Here is a 16,235-nt window from a genome sequence, read left to right as displayed (position 1 = left end):
AATAGCCAATTATTACATGACACCCTGCTGTTTAGAAGCCTGGCCTCTAGGCTTTTCAAAGGGGGCTTAAAACTATACCTCCTATGGCTCAAGAGAGGGCTTTAATATCAGGTTATGAGTTTCATAGGCACTCTGTCCCTCTTACTGCAAACATGAATGCACAAGTCATGTTGTCAGAAGGAAAAAACTAGAACTTGCCTGACCTTGTATTTAGGACACTTACAAAGAGGGAAATGTCAGTTTTGCATGCTGTTGAATGCCCATACCTGGGTTTTGACAGCAGTTTCAAATGCATTGGTTATGCCTTCCATGATTTGAAACAAGTTCTGTTTCCTTCCACGTAAGAGTCAGGGTCCCTCTTGTCTGCCTGCCTTTTTTGACCCTTGGCTCTTGAATACTGAATTCTCTCTTTTTGCTAGGTATAATTCTTGGTGTAGGTGGATGAAGCTTCCTGAATAACCACAAATAAGGTTCATGTGACCTCTGTTATCATAGGAAAGGACACGATACACAAATTGTGCTAGTTTGCAGAATGCCATGAACCTATCCACAGCACCGGTTGGTCACTGTTATGAGTTTCACTGCGCTGCTCACTCAGCAAGCTAGGAAAGACCAAGTAAGGCCACACAGATTCCTATGCAACAACAACACAGAAGTTCATAATTGACACTGTAGGAGGTTGCTGTCCCTTGTGCCTGTTTTTATGTCCAGCTGTGTACAACTGAAACAAAGAGAGGGGCACAGACCGCAGGAAAAAGCAACAAATGGGAAAGAGAATTGAAGAGTCAAAGGAGGACTGCAAAGCATGAAAGATAAAAAATTCTGCAGTGCCTGTATTTCAGATGTCTGTTCTGCAAATATGTAAGAAAAATCTACAAAAGAATGAGAAAAATAACGTAGTATTAGGAGATATGAGGAAGCTAGAGATAGGGCTAACTGGTGTACGTAGACTGAGAAAAATGAGTTGACAAGACAATGAAACTAGAAATGTCAGAGATGAGAAGTATGACTTTCATGGAAGATGTGAAAAAAAGGATGTAACTCACAAAGTGACAAAATGACACAGATGCACATTGTGTACATAAAAAAGCACATTTTGCCCTCATTCTTCATGAATTTCGCATTCACTAAACCCATTTGTGCAAGACACTGTGTCTTTGCAGCCCTCAGCCACAGGATCTTTGTTTGATGCTGGTTTCAATAAACATGCTGGCTGCAGGAGATATCATTCATGGCAATAAGAGATCTGTTGATCATATCTCACACGCCTAGCAAACACTACGACCATCCTTAACAATCCTCCTGAGAGCAGTCAGTAGTTCTGCATCTCTAAGGCAGGAAGGGATAGAGATCTGCAGGCAGAGCTCTGCTAGTCATCGTTCTCAACGTGAGACAAGAATAAAATATGAGTTATCGTGAGCCTTATCTAAATAGACCTGTAAAATTGTTGCCAGTAGTGTTTGAATCTTCAAAGGCTGTGGGGACTGTGCTCCACATTGGCTGCGTTACGTCCCTCATCTCTGGTGACTGATTCAACTCAATACTACTGTCACTGCTAGTGCGTGCACCATATTCTTGCCCTACTCTGAGATTAGGCCTTGCAGCTTTATTTTCCAATATTGCCATCACCAACTAGTTTTAAATTTTTTTCCTGGTTTTAGGATTACTGGAGAAATGGAGTCCTGATGTGCTTAGACCTCTGCCAGTTTGCGATAAGTATCAAAGGCACTAATAATTCTCCAGACTTCTCTCATGGTTCTTTTAATACATCCTTGTCTTACAGAGCACAGACATGGTCCTATTCAGTCCTTTTTTGCCATGGTATGGACAGACTCTTATACTTCTGGTACTCCCTCATCCTGAAGAAGAAAGGAGGGTGGAGATAAATTTTTAGAACTCTCAGCTCTCAGCGAGTCTGTCATTTAAAGTTTTCAATAGTCATGTTTTCTTTTCTAGTCTTTTCCTTAGATCTAATGAAACTTTTCTTCATTACTCCTAAAATGTAAGATATCTTGCTTTTTGTGAAAATTCACTTAGTTTGTTGGAAGTATTTTTAGTCACGTTTCAAGTTCTGTAAACTTTTGCCATGGTAGGCTTTTCAGAATTAACCATTGTAGCTTGCTCTCTGCCCAGCTGTCAGAATTAAGAGGGATCTGTATTTACTTCCAGTGTAGCGATGAGGTTTCCCCCTACAGAGGTCTTCTGTGATGAATCTCCATATGTCTTATCCATGAATTGCAGTAAAATCCTGCTGAAGGTAATTGTGGTATGTGACCTGACATATGGTTTTATATGAAGTTACACAATTATGGCTGTGGCTCTCCAACACTGGTTGAGAATAGTTTACCAACCATGGAGGCAGAGGATGCATGTGAAGAAACACTTCTTCCCGTAGACTTCCGTGCCCTTTGATGGTCATTTCCTTCCCATGTCTAGTGACAGATGAATCCAAGTTAAACTAGGATGTATGCATGGGCTTTCTGCAGAAGTAGAGCCTATGAGCCCAAATAAAAGTCTCAGTGCATGTAAAAGTGCCATGACTGAAAACAGTGTAATAAGCCTGCGAAAGTTTTAAAACTGTTTTCAAGGGAATAATTTGTCGAACCTTAAGACATAATGTAGTGTCTATATAGGCTGGCAGAAAGGGATGCTCGAGTAAAAAAGCAATATGCTGGTGAGACCGATGAACTCTGTATGACATTAACTCAGTCTTCCACCTTTCTGGTTCCCAGAACAATTCCACAGAAAATCAAAGTAGAAAGCTCCATCAGTCATGAAGGGCAATTAAAGACTATTTTAGATCTCGTAATCCTAAAATGGGGTGTTCTTCAGTGGATTTGTTTCCAATAAAACCACAAAGTGCATAGCCTGCCATTCCCAGTGGGAAGGAAGACCAGGACTTCTAATTGGAAATGGTGATGTGATAACAAACTTCATTAAACTTTTTTCCCCCTTCCATCAATCTTTTCCAATCTAGACAGTTCTGCTAGGGCCAGTGGAAGTCCATCACTTCCAGTGCTTGCTCTACGAGTCTGCTCTCTCATCTGCTCCCAAGCTTCACTGTAAAAGCCTGAAGATCAAACTGAAAGTGTCATAAGGATGCCCCGATTTTGGTGTCACTTTCTTCATGTTTCATCACTGCGCTTTTGTTCAATTTCTCTTTGCTCCTCTTATTGGTAGATTGTATTCCTTTCATACTTTCCTTCCTCAGTAATGGATCTACTCTATTTTCTTTTAAAAGAGAGAGTTCCATACTGGTTCTTTATTTACATCTGATTTCCTATAATCTTATCTTTTACTTCTTTAAATTTGTACTCTGCATCTGTAATGCATAACACTTTTACGTGTACTTAGACCTTAGAATCTTCTGAATGTGTGCTGTTAGACTTTTACATTTTTTAGCACCTGTCCAAGTGGAATATAGCTGTTGGGCTCATCCCATCACTATGGTATTGCAGTGCTCACTAACAGAGTACAACATGCAGACTTCGACTTGCCTATCTGGAGCTGTCTTCAGTTAGTGATTGCATTGCTTCAATTATGCAAATTTATAAACCCACTAGTGTGGATGTAGCTCTATTACTTTAAAGTACTTTATATTCTTTTATTGCTGTAAAGTAGGGAGATTTATATCAATATGAATGTGTCTTTATCAGGGCTTTTGCTGGCTATAACTAGACTGACAACAAAATGTTATTTGTGGAATACATTTACTTATTACATCTAAATGCTTTATAGGTAACGTTTCATTATACGATCTATGATTATATGATCTATGATTCCATGTTTCATTATAAGATTCAAGAGCTTAGCTGGTTTAATTTTTCTTTTCTTGGCTTGGTGAGTGGGAATAATGGTGGAGTTATGTGCATTATTTCTTTCTATAAGAATGATCTGCACCTTGTGTTACCTGCTTCATGTCTTTCTGTAAGGCTTCAGTTAAATCAAAGGCATCTGTTCAAGGAGGAGGAAACAGGAAGCAAAACAATAATGGAGATAAGCAGATCATGAGAAGAACTATTAGCTGGAAAATGCTCCTGATAAGATCCTACCACATAAGCATGGTTTACTATACCCAGTGCTGAAAGCCTAGGGGCAGAGAATCTGATCTTTAAAGATGATGGTATGTGAAGCGAGAAGCACTGAACAGAGTTTTGCATATTTTGCTATAGAGATGTACCTGTGAAACAGAGAGATACAGAACTGCAGCAAGCAGGCTGGTGGTCCCAGCCAAGAAATGGGAATGAACCTGCATTATTGACAGTGGATGTAAACTTAGGAAAGGAGACATGGGTACAGAACTCTTCTTCCTTTGCTCATCTTCCTATATACTCTATTCCTTTCAGCAATTATTATTTTTTGTTCTGTTTTTCTATTTTTGTTTCTTCAGCTTCTGCTGTCCATCAGTTACAGGTCACCGGAGATAAAAGTCTTGCAAGTTCCAAACCCATTTGTGACTGTCAGGTTAAAATGGCTGTTAAATAGGAGAATACAACACAAGATTCAGTGACAAGGCTGGAGGGTAAAACTGATTCCAAAGAATGACACTTTTAAAGGGGAGAAAAAACCCAGTTACAACTATCTGGCCAGCATAACACTTGGCTGTGTATTGTGGCCACATCAACAAAAAAAGCTTTAAAATAAGTTATTTTAGAAAATACATTAACATTTTTCATTATAAGATACTGGGCTTTTCCTAATGAAATTGAAGAAAGCTGTGTATTTGTGTTACACACTTTGTATATTTAGCCTATTCACAGAGTGGATAATCTGATTTTATTCTGTGGTACTGTTTTATTCAAATGATACACATATTTTAGTAGGTTAGGTTTTTTGCCTAATACAGGTTATTATTTGAAAAGAACCCTCTCTAAAGGCATTGTTCTTCTGTTGTTCTGTAATCTTAGCCATATGTTTCCAAATACATGATTCCAGAGCTTATTAAAAGCAGAACTTTTCCTTCATCTTTAATCACTTTATGGCTGATAATATACATCTTGCTTATAGCTTTTCATTAAGAACAACTGACTGTGATAGTGCTACAGTACAGAAAAGTATGAGAACACTCACCAGAGAAGATATTCTTGAGTTAAAGCTCTAGCTGCTGCATTAATTCACCTATAATTCACACAACAAATATTGTGGGAGTATTTCCCAGTTACCAGCTGCCTGCCTACTTGCCTGCCTGGCTTCCTCGTCACAGGGACTTCTGACACCATTGCTCCCTTACGCAAGCTCCCAGTGCCAAGGGTTTGCACTTCATGGTATGACTGAGGACTAACTGACTTCTAAAATTCTACAAAGTGGCAAATTAAGAGTGATTTGCAGCATACTAAAACTCCCGAGTTACATACAGAATGTCTCTGATTGTATATTTAGACCGATGAAAATGCTCTTTCAGTATGAAGTCAAACTTGATGAGATTGTTAGCGTTGTGAAACAGAATCTGTGTAACAACCACGACATTTGCAAAATCTGCTATTACTATTGTACAGAACACAATTTCCATTGACCATCTTTATAATTAAATATTGGTTCAACAAGGCTGTACCAACTAGATACATAAACACATTTTTTATATTGACTCTTGGTAGCCTCTTTCACCAATGTTTTCTCCTCCTTTTTGTGAACTTACTATTCGGCAAGGTATCAGCAGCCCTTGATGAATTTATGCTTCTTCTTTAGCACAATTGGACAGATTAAAACCATCTATTTTATTAGATTATTTTGCCTACACAGAACATGTATTTTTTTGTCATGGAATTTCTTAAGTGAATGCTTTTAGATTCAGTATTTGGATGTGGTGTTATTATCACTTCTACCAATACAGGACTCAAATGCACTAAGACCTATTCAGACAAATAGTGAAAACTGATCCCCACAAACAAGACGACTGAATAATATCAATAAACAAACTTAGCAAACACTATGAAGACAACTTGATTAAATTAGTAAAATAACACAGACCAGGTCTTAGGTTTCATAGCTATCACTTTGCTTTTGTGATTAGAGAGATAACTGTTAATTCTGCTGATATTATTACCAAAGAAATACCAAACTCTTTTTGTCAGAGATTTTTAAGTTGCTTAGATATGAGTGAAAGAATAAGGAGAAAAATACATAACACAGTAAAAGCTACTATCAACAAGAAGCAATACATTTATTCCACAAAGAAACTACACAGACCTACTGTATGTTTCAAGTAATTTCTTCAGCTCTTCCAGAACAAGTTTACATTATTAGAGGTGTTTGGCATTGGTTCTTTAAAACCTGATCAGAGATGAAAAAAACTGCTTTCTCTCTGACCCCATCAGCAAATATATCTGTAAAGGCTGAAAAAATTGTTACAATACATTTTACTTACCCTCATCCTTCCATTTCTTATTGCTGGTCCATCTTCTGCTAACCTCAGCACATACAAATCCATTTTGTACTCCCTTCCTCCTCGAATACTAAACCCAAACCCTTTGGCTCCTTTCTCCAAATCAACGGTGAAATAATCAAAGTCCTATATAAACAAATACAAAATGAAAGACAATTAACCATATGAATGTCATGGTATGCATTCAAGAAAACTTTAAAATACATCTCTTCAAAAGTGCATCTATCCAATTGGGACAAGCAAAGCGACCTTCAAAGTACACTTCTGCACTGACAGACCTTGGCCATTTCTGAAAAAAGACTTCAGCAAAATGTAAATGCCTAAGTCTAAACCACCCTGAAAGGGCATCATCCAGCAGTTGCCTGGTACCAAAAGCTCTCTAGATGGTTTCCATATTCACCCTCAATACTTTAATGGTACCTGACTGTGAGTGTTTATGTCTATGCAAGAAGTGCTGATTTGGCAAGTGAGGTAGCAGGCAGTTCCTGTATAAGCATCATCACAACTGAAAATTAGTAGGAGGAGAGACACCTCCTAAATTCCCAGCAGAACTCACCACTCACCACTTTGGTTAAAACATGTGCCTTGAGGAGGAGGTGGGAAGTAGGAGATTTGAGCTTCACCCTTTCTGTGTCCTGCAGAGACTGAGATTCATCTTTCCAGTTTTTCCTTGGTGGACCCTAACTACCAGCCCTGTAGAGGGGTCTGTGTAGGAACTTGCTCTGTTGCTTCTGATCCGTTGGCAGCCAGGATTGCAAGACCCATGGGAGCAGGAGGAAAACAAGAGCAAGTTTGTGTTGTACAGACCAGTGGTTAGAGAATTAAACTAGAGATGGTGAGAAACAGGCAGTCTAAGCATCTCTCTAGATGCTAACAAGCATCTTGTAGGGTATGCGCATGGGGATAGGGATTTGCTATTTAAATACTGAAATGCATAAAATTTTCAGAGGGTTCTCTGGATCCCATTGAAGAGTTTGGATATTTTCATTGATATGGTTTATGTGTCTGGCTTAGAAAATATGGACATAGAAACCATCTGTATGTGGTTTCAGCATATAGTATCCAGAAGTTTACACTCTCTTATTTAATATTTTTCTGACCTCTGTTTTTTTTCTGCCCTTATGTAAGGAGAAAGGACGATTTTTTTGAAAGCCTGAATTTTGGGCTAAATCCTCAAACCTTCATAGCTGTCAGTAATTATTTGTCATCAGCAGAGTCTTGTCCAAAGTAACATAACTCTTCATCTAAGTTTTATTTCTTTGGATTGGTAAGATCATAGCTGATGTCAAAGAAACCAGTTGCACAAGCTAGTTTCTCCTCACCCAGACTATTACCAACAGAAATGTATTTTATCAGTCAGGATTCACATTTATTTATTTATTCAGATTAGATAAAATCTTCATTTTCAACAATGCTGAAGAAATGCAGCCTGACCTAAGTACATCCACTGTTTGATGACTGTATTATGTTCCTAGGAATAAAAAAAAAATTCCTCTACTGATACAAAGGCAGCTTATTTTAGAACTTTTATTTTAACTCTCCAGTGCCTTAAAAATAGCATTTATTTAACATTATAGTCACACAATTATTTGACAGATCACGTAGTTCTTCATCAATATTAATGGTTTTGAAATAAGTTCCTCTACAGAGAAATAGTAACTCAGAGTAAAACCAACAAAGGTGCCTTTTCCTTCTATAATGTCATCTTTTTTACCAATATACATGATCTCTCCCTACAGACCTAATGCTTTCTGTTTAGGAGTGCTGTAAGTATTTCAGTTTGTACCTGGGGCTGCCTGTACTCTGACAGAGGGTACTGCCTGGTGTCGGGCGAATGCTGCCTGTAATCTATCAAGGGCGGCTGCCTGTAGTCGAGAGGTGGTGGCTGCTGGTAATCCATCACTGGAGGATGCCTGTAGTCCAGCGGAGGCTGTCGGTAGTCCGTTGAGGACTGCCTGTAGTCTGTAAATGGAGGTTGCCGGATATCAGGCTTCACGTCCTGTCTGGCTTTTACTTCCGACCTGTAACTGAGAAAGGCAAAATGACTTAGTTTCAGAAAGCGGCTAAACATTAAGAATATGCATTACATGCAATATTGAGGAGTGAAGGCAAACTGCCTGACTGCAAAATTGCATAAAACACATTTTCACAGAGAAGCAAAATTTTTGAGGGTAAATAGCCAAGGCATCCAAAAACAATGAGTGCTTTTGAAACATGGACATAAGCAATTTTCCCTCAGGTCATACTGTGCAATTTTCCAGCTTGTATCAGTGAGATCAGGATTAGGCTCAAAGGGACAGGAACAGGAAAAGCGTCTTGATTCCCACTTATCTTGCCTACTTGGAAGATGAAACTGCATGTGAAAACACCCACAATACTCACTACAAAATAATGGACTGAGTTTATAAAGTGCTTTTTTCCAGAATTAAGATTTCTATAGAGTACATGAAATATCAGTACAGACATTTATAGCCCCTCTGTTTCATTGACATAAACTATTATTATTGTGAGCTTCTTAAGGTCAAAAAAGGATACATTCTTTGTACCAGCTGTTATCTTTTTAATGAAAGGTATTCTTTGATATAACATCTGTTAACATAGTGTTTATTATTATTATTATTACACACTTGCTATAATACCATCTGGCTACAAGCCCATAGCAGGTCATATCAGTAGTTATGCACAGAAGTAACACAAGGTGAAAGGAAAACAAATTTGGTTAACGATGAATTAATAATGAATACAATATTGCTTTAACTGGTAACTGGTTACAGGAGATAAGTCCTAACATTTCAAAGAAAATGTGACTTTCTGTAGTACAGCAACTAGTTAATTAATTTACTCAGATGGGAATGAGTGGCTCCCTTACCACATGGAAATAAGTGCATAATGGTGTTTCACACTTCAGGGTGAATTAAGGAATATTTCTTACTGCAACCCTCCATACCTCAGCCGTGTGATGTGCTGAATGGGCTCAAAGGAAGTCCCAAACCTTTTTAGCAAGGTAATTCTGTCATACTGATTTGAGTTAGAATTAACAAAAGTTTTCACGTAGTGGATGTTTTTACACTCTCCCCTAGGTGCTCAAGGAAATACTTTTTTCCTATAGAGGAAATATACATTTCAAACTCTGATTTAATAATGGTCTGGAAGTTTTCAGTTGACCAAGCGATCATGTATGTACATGTACACATGCAGATACATAGACACACATAGACCATGAAAGGGATTTTGAAATGTACTTGTTGATTAAAAAAAATTACAATCTGAAAAAAATGAGAGCATTGGTTTTGATCATGTTAATTTTTGTATGAAAAGATAATCTAAATAATCGAAACATTTCAAAATGTTTCAGATATGTTTCAAAACTTCATTACTTTATTAGTACCGTTACAGTAATGTTATGGTAAATCTTCCTACACACTAGCTTTAATTAGCTGAATGTCTAACCACACACAAAAATATCAGAACTATTTCCCTTTGACTTTCTGAGAAGATGAAAATAGCCTGCTGCCACTTGTTCTTTTAAAACCTGTACATGGCATCTATAATAAGACTTGCATGTATACATGCAATCCTCTTACTTTCTTTACTCAGTATCATGATCCTGTAGAAAGAAGATGGAGAACAAACAGGCTTACTGTGATACTGAGCCTTATTAATATTGGAAGTAAAAATACTAGTTAGTATTCCTAAGAGTTTTAAATATCTTACAGTATTTTGATTTTGATACAGAAATAATGTATGTGGCTATATAAACAAGCTGTAAGCTGAGTTATAAAATCTAGCGAAAAATGATACTATATGAACTAGCAATAATGGACCTTTTTCTGGCATGAGTCATCCTTAGGCAGGTTCCCAATATACGACCACAGCTGTATCCCAGAAGATGATGCTTTTATTTACAGTTGGAGGCACTGTAATTCTTAGTGAATATGTAAATGGTGACATGACCAGTTATAGCTTATGCTTTTCAGTAAAACTATTACAGAATTTCTTTTTGGAACTTTAATTAATATAGCTCACTGGTCCCCTCTGAAAATTTCCAGTTCAACAGACATTTAATACTGGCTTACCACTGTGCAGAGAGACTTTTGTGAAAGCTTTTCATTGGATTTTGTCAGAAACATATGTCTTCTAGGAGGTGATCACTTTTGGAAGAAGTACTCAATGAAATATAAGGCACAGAAATTTGCCAAGTGTGACTAATTGAGAGAAAATCATTTTGGGCAAGTGAAAGTGCTACATCTGTTAAGCAAGGAGAATTAGAGGGCATAGTGCTTAAATCTCAACTGAACTCAAGTATCTCCAGAAGCAAAAAGTTACAATCCTGTAACCAGCACCTACTATTTGGGGAAGAGGGTCTTGATGAGGTATGTTGGTTCCTGAAGATTAGCATGAAGACAGTCAGTGTAATCAGCCTCATTTAACAAGCCAAAAATCAATCCAAAGAGTAAATAGTGTTGATTGGAGAACACAGAAAGTTGCATCATCCCACAGCCTGAGTGTGCTTTTTATATATATAGCTTTTAATACAGCTGGTCACAAAATTTCTACCCCTCTACCATTTAATTTCCATCACAGACAAATTTGTCAATGCATATGCATAAATTTCACATGAGAAATTGGCTGGAAAATGATGTACCATAGATAAAACCTGTTATAAAAATATCTTCCTGACTCCAGAACTCTAAGAGACAAAAAAATAAGACATGTCAGATAGATAATGAAAAAAAAGCCACATCGTGATCAGATATACCTGTGTTTTGTAAGTTGTAATGATATAAGAAAGTAGTATGTTAGCAATGAAATTATTAGCAAGCAACACTTCAGTGTTTAGTTCCTTGGCAAACATACGATTCTGATGGACGTTTGAGTAAGGTTGGTTAGACCCTTGTTCATAATAATGTGTTTTATACCTGAACAAGACTAACAGATCATCCTGGCATGCACAATTCATGCTCTGCAAGCGCAATCACCGAACTGTGGCTTGTCACAGCCCCACAAGTGGTGGCTCGCAGCCGCTAGAAAGAGAATAAAGACCCAGCACAAGGGTGTCCTATGGTCCTCACAGGAGGCAGAAGCTGGCGGAGCTGCTCTTACCTGTTTTCAGGTCCCTGCAGCTGGAGGGGCTGTGGAGGCGGTGGCTGGGTGACGGGGCTGTGCTGGGCGACGGGGCTCTGCTGCGCCAGGGGACTCTGCTGGGCCATGGGGCTGTGCTGCTGGGCCATGGGGCTCTGCTTCTCCGAGCTGGGGGCCGAGGCTGGGCTGTTCAGCTCTGCGTAATGGGAAGCTGGAGATTAAAGACCTGTCACAGCACGGCATTTAATAAAGGGCAAAGGTAGACAATAATCATTTTTGGTCACACACTACCTCTGAAAATCTATGCTTTGTTGCTTTTACTCTCCTGGGTTGTAATTAGATTTTAAGACAGCTGAACCTAATGGGCTTCTTTTGATAGTCTGTGGGATCTGAAATCTTAGTCACTCCTATAACTCCTGTTGACACCTCTATTATTTAAAACCCAACTGAACAAGGCAAATGGCTTCTGTGTTTCATGTTTTCTTTTAAAGCCTAGAAATACTGATATTTGAAAACTTTTCTTTTGGAGAGAATGAATGACTTTCTTGCTTTCACCACTGTTATGGGGTGACAGGCTGTCGTCACAAAAGCTAAAACACTGGTGTGCTTGTGTTAGCTCCTGCTGTCTTTGTGCTCACCAAGAGTTTCCTGTTTTTTTTAAATCTTTGGGGACTGTGAACGGTAAAACCAAACTCAAGAAATTCTAACTAACCAGCTACACTGATGTCTTATGTCACTGTATTGTGCCAAATGACCAGGGTTTCACGTAGGAATACTGCAGAAAACCAGCATCCTTCTTTCCAAGCAACAAAATTCAAAAAGACAGAGAGGCTGGGGTAGGAAATGTGGCCTCGTGGCCTTGTTAAAAATAAGGGATGCCAATCTTCCTTCAAGCTTCCCACTGCACTTGGGGGAAGACACATTTGGCACAGTTATGTTGCTCATCATTTGCCTATTAAGAAGCGTAAATGAGAGAGACTCCGCCCACAAGAGGACAGAGCACTGCAGAAGTAATTGCTCATGCATTATCAACAGCAAAGGTACATATTATATTTTTTTATTCCTGCTTGCAACAGAATGAGTGAGGCCAGTGTGGTATGGTGCAAAGCATCCAGAATGGACATGTGTATGGCTGAGCATTCCTAACACCAATAGCTATGCATCATCCAGATCTTGCCTAGTGTTATATTTGAATCTAGTTTGAATTTTGAATGATTTTATTTTTTAACATGTGAATTTGTCCCCTATCACTGCACATTTCTAATGGCTCTCTACTTATTTAATTTATGCTCATAATTATTTAAAAAATTTTGGTTACTTTATTAAAAATCTTCTCAATTTAGGCTTAATTGTCAAAAAAGCTTATATATTTGCACTTAAAACATTCCTCATGCAGGCATAAGCAATACTTATCTGTGTAATTACTATGCTTAAGGCTTTAATTGCCCATTTTGCATCTTTGAGTCTCTTTTGTATTGCAGTTTCAGAGATGAAGATTGGGAATATTTTCCCTCATTTCTACATTACTCTCATAACTATGGATGAACTAGTCAAATCATAAGCTGCTTCTAAAACTGCTTTGCATTTATATGGTATTTTTCACCTGAAAGTACATTACAGAGGTATTAGATTTTTTCCTAATTTTATAAGCTGGGAAGCTAATATCAGAAGGCAAATGAGGTATCCAGTGTCACACAGCCACGCAGGGAAGCCACGCCTTGGGCATAAATCATTTCGCACCACTAGCACCCGAGAGCATCTTGTAGCACTGCATCTCAGATGTACCTCTGCTTTCTTTCTAATTTAAGGTATCCATCTCTAACACTGAACTATTAGCAATTTGCTAATATGAATTAATCTGTATACAAGGGAGACCTAAGTAAGCTGCAGAGACCGCATGCCGCATTACACTTGTTTGTAAATGCTTGCAAAACTGACCTCCAGTGATTATACGCCACTGATTTGCAGCTCTTTGGTGTGAATTCTGAAGTCATGTATGTTTGTGTTTTTCCCTTCACTGAATTCATTTAACAAAGTAGATAAGTTCCCCCAGTTGCAGCCCATGGCCAGTGTCAGACTATTTCCTTGTCCCATTGCTGGATGCAGCAGCAGCAGGTGAAGGTCGTTTAACTGGAGCATGGGTCATTAAGTAATTACATTACTTGCTGTGTGACATTCCTAGCTCTAATGGTATTTGTTGCTGAGATATAAAGCCACAGTCTCATTAATACAGTACAATTCATACACCAGTACAGCATATCGCTAAACTGAAAAAAGCTCTGAAATCAACCTCAAAACCCATGAAACCAATATCAAAAGATCTTCACTGATTAGTTGTGGAGTAATGACCAGAAAAATGAGTTTGTCCCCTTATCCTCACCGTACAAATGAGATAATTTAGGGTTCAGTCCTTTCCTGCCTTGTGCATTTATAGTGATATATGTGGAGGAAACTACCAAATCTGAACTCTTACTTCACATCGCTTTGTCACAGGTAGCTGGTAGCTGAAGATGCCTGGTGACAGCCATTGCAGTCTCTTGTGAGCCAAACCTTGGTTTGGTTTATAGCAGGATAAAAGGGAAAGAACTCAAATCATGGCTCTCTTGTAGGGTGCTTTTCCATTTAGAAGACAATTCTTCCAAAAGACATTAAAACTGACTCGCCAGTACTCAGCTCGCTCTCAGGTTTCTCCATGTTTGCTTTAAATACCCTTTTCATAACTAGGAACCTTTTCAAGAATTCAGATATTATTCTGGCTAGTTCTAAGGCTGTAATTTTGGTGTGCTGTACATTACAGCTGAGAAAGCGAAACAAAAGATGTTCTTTCAAGCGGTGACATAATTCAAGCTAATTGGAGGCTACTTAAAATTTTCTTCCTGTTTTTAAGGACCATTGACTTACCCTCCTGAGGAATGATGCGAAGAGTTACACTGAGACCTGCATCTTTAATTAGCTTCACAATATCTGCATGAGGCATGTTAATAATAGACTGGCCATTCACAGCTAAGATCCGGTCTCCAACTTTAAGTTTTGCACAGCGATCTGCAGGACTTCCATCAATTATCCGCCCTATTTTATGGGGTACAGCTAGACAAGGAACAATAGTCACAGTTAACATATGCTGCAACAAGTGGTGATGTTCACAAGCAAAAGAAAATAAGTTCATTTGGAAGAAAGTTCTATATGAATTAAAAATCAGCTTGTGTATAAACATATAAGAATAAAAATTCTTGTACAATGTCATTTGCATTAACACAGTACAGATTTCACTAAAAATTCAGAATCCAGATGTGCATATATACATGGCACATACATATGAAGTCCAAATTCAGTTTATGGTTCAGCTAGTTTGCAAACCTGGCACATAACAAGATAATAAACAGATCAGGATAACAATAAGGCATTAAAACAGTGAAGGGGGTAAATTTGCACAATAAGTAGTAGTCGCAAATTTCCTCCCGCCTCCTAGTTTACAGAATTTCTTTATTTGTATGTTGCAATAGAGGCACTACAAACATGATTTATTTTATATACAAAGAGATGTTATTACTGCAAGTGCTCAGGGTTCACTAAATTGTTCTCCTCCTCCATTCAAATATGTTAATTTATAAAGAGAAATCATACTGAAGATTTATTGAGATGTGCAGCTTTCTAATTACATACATGCCAGCATGAATTTACAGGTAATGATGAGTGCATAGACACATTTACTACATCAAATAGACACCCTCCACCCCCATTCTCAAAGCATTACAGATCAACTTTGCTCCTCCTTTTGCTCTTCTCTGTAGTTCTCCACCTTCCTTTGCACTCCATCCATTCTCTTGTGCTGTCTTTTCCCCCATTTTCCACTGAATTTTCTAAATATTTCTCTTGATCTTTCTCCCAGTGTTTCTTCCCTGTTCTCCTCTGGTTTTTAACTAAATGCATATACTATAGCTGACTCTTCTCTCTAGGCTCCCCAAAGAGCATGCTATTTTTCTCTCTGTCTACTACTCACAAATACGCTTATCACAATTATATTTGACTATATATTCTATTAATATCCTAATGGTGTCTTGGTATCCCTCACCAATCCCACACTTCAGTCTTGGCAAACTTAGCACAAAGCTGCTCGGCCTCACTATCCACCTGCAGCTGGTGTTTAAAAACAGTTGTGTTCCTTTTTCTTAAAATAATACATCCTTAAAATTCTAATATCTAAAGAGAATTTGGAAAAGGTGAAAGAAAAGATTAATCAAACATTTTTTGGGGAAATATCTAGGCTATCAATGCTTATATAAAGCAAAGCTCTAACAGAAGATGTGTTCAGAATACTCCGTCACTGCAGAACAAATTTCTCAGCCCTCTGATAAATATTCCCTGAAGGTGATGGTGACAAATACAGATTGCACATTTTATGCAAAGTCACAATGCACATACCTCAAAGTGACTTTTGTTTCTAGTATAGATGCAAGTGTTATTTACAGTGTTAAAACTAAAAATATATAAGTGAGTACGTTGAAGTGCAAGCCATAATCAAACTGCATGCTGCTTTGCCACTATAGTTCAGGTAAGAATATAAATTAAATTATGGCTTTAGTAATACGGACACAACTAGTGTACTTCAGAAATGTCTTGCTGCTTAGGAAATAAGCACCTAATTTATGTCACAATGTCTAAACCTTTCTATGTTTTAAAATATACTAAATATGAATAGCCACACTTTGGACAAAACCTGCATTTATTTTGCCCTCTATGCAGATGTATAACTGTCACGCATGCGTATCAG

At 38.0% G+C, this 16,235-nt stretch overlaps 1 protein-coding gene across 17 annotated transcripts in view; it reads right to left on the bottom strand.

Moving 5' to 3' along the window:
- Positions 1-16,235, bottom strand: part of MAGI2 (membrane associated guanylate kinase, WW and PDZ domain containing 2) — a 756,464-nt gene that overhangs the window by 36,866 nt on the left and 703,363 nt on the right. For 11 of the 17 annotated variants that reach the window (XM_087764995.1, XM_087764980.1, XM_087764984.1 and 8 more), the window contains 4 exons: positions 14,366-14,551; positions 11,486-11,675; positions 8,169-8,409; positions 6,365-6,508 (listed from right to left, as the gene is read on the bottom strand). In XM_087764995.1, coding sequence (XP_087621121.1) covers positions 6,365-6,508; positions 8,169-8,409; positions 11,486-11,675; positions 14,366-14,551 — 761 coding nt within the window. The remainder of the gene's footprint in view (positions 1-6,364; positions 6,509-8,168; positions 8,410-11,485; positions 11,676-14,365; positions 14,552-16,235) is intronic. The other 6 variants (XM_087764994.1, XM_009462907.2, XM_087764983.1 and 3 more) reach the window with 2 other exon arrangements.

This window comes from Nipponia nippon, unplaced genomic scaffold, assembly GCF_047370975.1.
Source record: "Nipponia nippon isolate SJK-2023a ecotype South Korea unplaced genomic scaffold, ASM4737097v1 scaffold_3, whole genome shotgun sequence".
Lineage (NCBI taxonomy): Eukaryota > Metazoa > Chordata > Aves > Pelecaniformes > Threskiornithidae > Nipponia > Nipponia nippon.
This window is presented reverse-complemented; position numbering and strand designations above follow the sequence as displayed.